The 5,000-nt window shown below is 39.4% G+C and overlaps 1 protein-coding gene across 8 annotated transcripts in view; it reads right to left on the bottom strand.

Moving 5' to 3' along the window:
- Positions 1 to 5,000, bottom strand: part of LOC138020130 (DNA repair-scaffolding protein-like) — a 47,348-nt gene that overhangs the window by 26,529 nt on the left and 15,819 nt on the right. For all 8 annotated transcript variants that reach the window (XM_068867153.1, XM_068867151.1, XM_068867152.1 and 5 more), the window contains 2 exons: positions 4,047 to 4,091; positions 518 to 726 (listed from right to left, as the gene is read on the bottom strand). In XM_068867153.1, coding sequence (XP_068723254.1) covers positions 518 to 726; positions 4,047 to 4,091 — 254 coding nt within the window. The remainder of the gene's footprint in view (positions 1 to 517; positions 727 to 4,046; positions 4,092 to 5,000) is intronic.

Below are 5,000 nucleotides of genomic sequence, written 5' to 3'. Positions count from 1 at the left end.
AAAAAATCAAATTTCAAGATTTCTGCTCACGGGACATCAAATCCTGCCATCTTGCGGCTGCAAGGCGCGTGAAACTGTGGTCGCTAAATGCGAACTTGATCTTTAAGGAACCTCACCAGTTGATTAAATTCACTTAATAAGTCCACTTAAACAATATTTGGCAGAGAAGATTTCACTTCAAAGATTTAATTGCAATGTATTTGGGTTTACAGACACTGGCCTTATTAGCTAACGAAGCCCGATTTTGTCACATTTTGGGTGTTTTTCCGGGCATGTTCTCTCCAAAACGAAGTTGGTGACTCCCCATTTTTTTTACATTTCTGACATAACTAACTCATCATCTTACAGTGGTAAAAGTTTCAGAAAAAAATCAATGTTGAAAAATTTTCGCGCGAACGTCCTTAAAAAGTGATTCCAAACAACTCAGTATTCTTCCAGGAATTTTTCCTTCGATTTTTTAAAGTTGACTTAAGCATCAATCTTAACCTAGCAATTATTGTTCTAAAGTTACTTTTACCGGACAAACTTTCTTTTCTTTTTGGCTGAATCACCAGGACTCATCTCAGCTGCCATTTTCTCAGGAGACTTATCTTCCCCACTCTTCTGGGTGGAATTCTGTTGAATTTGTTTCAGCCATTGGCTGGCTGTCTTTGGAGTGCCAACAACCGCAGCACATGCTTGAGTGGGGCTGGGGGTGGGGGTAGATATGTCAAGAGACCAGGATTCCTGTGAAGAAAAAATACTGTAGTGTTAGTATAGGAAAATCATTATGCCTGATGAATAAAATAATTTGTATAACAAGGACAGTGATCACAGATAATAGACTTTTTCAAAGTTATGTGCTTAGTTGCCCAGCCTTGAAATGAAAGTGAGGCTGGAGTTGACCATGTTATGATACACACCTCCCTCATTTTCTTATGTTAATAATTTTGTTTTCATGCAAATTGTTGAAATTTACATAAGAAAAGCAGTTAGGATTCTATCATATTAAGGTAAACTCCAGCCTCACTTCCAGTCATAGGCCAGGTAACTAAGTGCAACTGTAAAATAATCTGTTTAAGACAACAACATTGAGCTTGGCAAGTACAAAGTGAAGGCATAACTCAGACCAGGTAATGGCATGATGAACCAAGCTCAAAATTTGCAGGCAGTACTGATTTGTAAAATTTTATGAATGGTGAAATTCACTTTCAGACCATTTTTGCTATTGTTATCAAAACAGATATTTTAACCCATTGACTCCCAGGGGTTCCCCATTGACCAGTAAAATTGCCTGGCGTTAGACAGAGTAAAATACTCTGGAGTTAGATGATTGGTCACTGATCTGAAGATATGATTGTGGCATGGTTAGAGATGCAATTGTTTTTTGTTGTAAACACCTGAAAGTGCATGGAAAATGCCTGGATAAAGCTGAAGTGTTAACATGAAAGGCCACTGGAATCTGTAGAAATCATGAAACAAATCTTAACAGTCTAAAGAAGCTAATGATCCTAACTGTCTGTGGATATGATGTTTAGGTACGCTACATCCCAGGTTGTAAGCAAGTCCTTGCTGACACTCTGAGCTGAGGAGCAGTGCAAAGTGTAGACAGTGGAAATTAAATGTCCTGTCAGTCACAAACGAGCAACATGAAGAGTTTCAGAAGGAGACCAAGAGAGACCCATAACTACAATCACTTCTCTCCATGGCACAAAATGGACGGCCAATGAGACTTAAGACTGCAAGTTCCTGTGGAGGCAAGACCCTACAGGACATACCGAGATGAAGTTGCCACAGCAGATGGTCTCCTTTTTAAAGGAACACTTTGGCATAGTCAAAATTAATGCCGACAAAGAGCCAGAGTACTTTTTTGGCCTGGAATGTCGGCGGAAATTGAGAAAATGGTCACTAACTGCAGAATTTGTGCCAACCATGCCAATAAACAGCCCTCTTAGACACTGAGGCCTTTTTGACCACCATCCCTCCTTTGGAAAAAGATAGCAAAAGACTTATTTGAGTTCATGGAAAACATTTACTCTCTGTGGGCTACCGTAGCAAATTTATCGAAGTTACATGCATGGAATCTGTAAGAACTGGAGCTTTAGTGGAGGAGTTGAAAAGGCAGCTTAGTGTGCAGGGGATCCCAGCAGAAGCTGTATCAGATAACAGCCCTCAGTTCAGCAGGGGCAAGTTCCAGGAATTTGCTAAAGATAATGACTTTTAACACACCACCATGTGTGGTGTTTTACCCATTACCCAAAAGCGAACACAGACATGGAAAGAGCAGTGCAAGAATGCAGAAGCAGTGAAGAAGTTGAGGCGCAAAAAGGATGACAAGTACCCAACCTTGTTGGACTATCGAACAACACTACTCCCAGAAAATGATCTGTCCCCAACACAATTACTAATGGGTCGTCAACTGAGAAATAAATTAATACCTATAACCGAAAGCCTGCTTCAACAAGCAGCCAACACCAGCAACATAATACCAAGTTCCTGGAAAAGACTAAAGAAGATCAGAAGAAATATCATGACTGTCATGCCAGCAGAGATATGACATAGCTTCTGCCTGGTACCAAGGTTCATATACAGCCTTGGAAAGACCCCAAGGTATGGAAAACCATCCACTGTAGTTAAGCATCACCACACACCAAGATCACACGTGGTCTAAGCTGAAGATGGTTCCAGGTATTGCCGCAATAAGCAACATGTACGAGTCTGCCCTGCACCTGGGCATGGCAGTCTGAACACAAAAAAACCTTCCACAACAGCCCAAACTGCAGTCCAGGACAAGAAGGGCACAGCTAGATGTGCCTTAGAGAACAGACCAAACTGAAGTCCAGTTCAAGAAGCCCCTATGGATGCTGAGTCGAACCAACCTACAATTCCCTTTACATTGCCAAATATCCCAATACAGGAGTAACATGTGCAGCCAGAAACAGCAAAGGAGAACATTGAGGATACATACATGTATGTCACCCGCAGTGGCCGAAAAGTAGTAGCCCCAAAGCAGTTTGATCCGTAGAACTTCAGGTTGGTCAAGATTGTTGATTTGTCTTCAAGCAAGGGACTATGACATTTTACTTCATTTGTTTTCTTTAAGCCAGGGACTGCACACGACATTTATTTTGTTTCAAAGTGTTGTTTCTTTCAAGGAAGGGTAGTGTAGCAAGATTATCCCATGCGTGACATCGTATAATGCATGCACATGATTTCAGTACTTGATTGTAACTTGATCAAACAGTGTTTTAAAGGTGTGAACTACACGGCAATCTGTTTTTAATACTGAATATAGCCAAAGAATCACAGAATAAATCACTTCAAAACTTATCAGACTTTAGCCAATCTATACAGGTGGGATGTGACACAAAGCTTACTACCCTGTCGCTAGTAATTACTGTATATATGTCATGTGACTAAGGGCATGGAATAAAATAATACACTTGTAGTTGCCAACTATCTTTATGTGTTTGATGTTGTAACAGCTAGCTTCTTCAATAGTTTAATTGTCTTTTGATTTACACACACCAAAACGTTATAACTGCTGCACTCACAATCCATGTCGCTAGGGGTTCTTTTAAGTCTTACTTTACACTTTTGTCAGTGTTAACTGAGGTTTAAAAATACTCAACTTTAGATTAGAGGCATTAACATGCAATAATAATAACAATTATTGTTATTAATAAGTGTTCATCTGCTTTTCAGTAAACCAAGGGCCTGTTTCGAGCCAGAAAGAACATTATGATCTGCCTATTTTAGAAAAAAGCTGGTCTTTCAACAACCAGATGTAACAAAATAATTGCAAAGTTTCACGCCAACAAAACTGTCTGGCTTTGAAGATAGAGAGAGCTATACAGCTGCAGGGACTATGAAGTATACCTGAAAAGTTTAGGGACGTTCGCAAAACAGGCCCCACTGAGGTGGTTCAGTGCTTTTGTGAGGAATGATTAACAGCAAAAGAAGAAAAGGCAAGGTAATTTATAAAATTTAATATAAAGTGCTTGCCAGAATGCAGGGAACACTGAACAAAAAAGTGATTGGAAGAAATGTTTGCACTTTAAACCAACCTTTGAACCCTCCTGATCAGACTGAAAGTCATTTATAAGTTCTCCCTATGGAAAAATAGGAAACTAAAATGAATGCATTGTGGGGATGGTCAACATTACAGAATAATATATTTCCTGGAGTCAATTCAATCAAAAAGTTACACTTGTAGTGTACAAGTTGATCCCTTGTTTTTACATGCATACGCAAAAATAAATTCAATGAACATTGTTACAAGTTGTTGTTACATTGACTCTGACTTGTAATTACAGGTGTAGCACTACACCTGTAGAATTCGGTATGTCTACAATTCAATAAAAGTTTTACAGGGGTCCGACTTGTATCTTTACAAATGTCCAACTTGTTAATTACAAGTGCAAAGTCATAGGTTACTTGTAAGCTTGACCTACGATTTGTAGGAAACGTTCATGTACTTCAAAATTTTGACATGTCCTCGTTGAGGGAAGAAGAACTTGAAGAGCAATTGAGACACAGAGTTAGTTAGCAGCCTAGACATTTTGAGGAAAGACTGTTGTTTGACAGTGTAGCAGACTTAAAGAGCTACTGTACCTTGCCAATTTGAATATTTAAGGTGGCTCTGAATCCGCTCAAGACATTTTTTAAAAACTCTGCTTTAAGTGTAGGGGTAACCAGGAGCCTACAGCTCCAATAGGAAACAGCATTAGATCAAGTTATTTTTAGACGACTACTTTACCATTCTGTGACCATTCTCAATCCCATGGGTAATAATTTCTCATGCAAGACTGGTGATCAGCTGGAAAGGTCTGGTTTCGTGGCAAAATCAATCTAAATATAAGTCTTGGTCTGTAAAAATGCCCCTCCACACATACAAAGAAATTGTATGTTCCTAGTAGTGTGCTCCTGGGGTAACCCAGTTAGTTTTTGGATGGCTTTAGGTTGCTATGGTGACCTGTTACATCACACTAATGAGTGCATCTTGTTAAGCAAACACTGTT

The sequence above is a fragment of the Montipora capricornis genome, chromosome 10 (genome assembly GCF_036669925.1).
Source record: "Montipora capricornis isolate CH-2021 chromosome 10, ASM3666992v2, whole genome shotgun sequence".
Taxonomy (NCBI): domain Eukaryota; kingdom Metazoa; phylum Cnidaria; class Anthozoa; order Scleractinia; family Acroporidae; genus Montipora; species Montipora capricornis.
The sequence above is the reverse complement of the archived record's forward strand: the minus strand, read 5'-3'. Positions and strand labels throughout refer to the sequence as shown.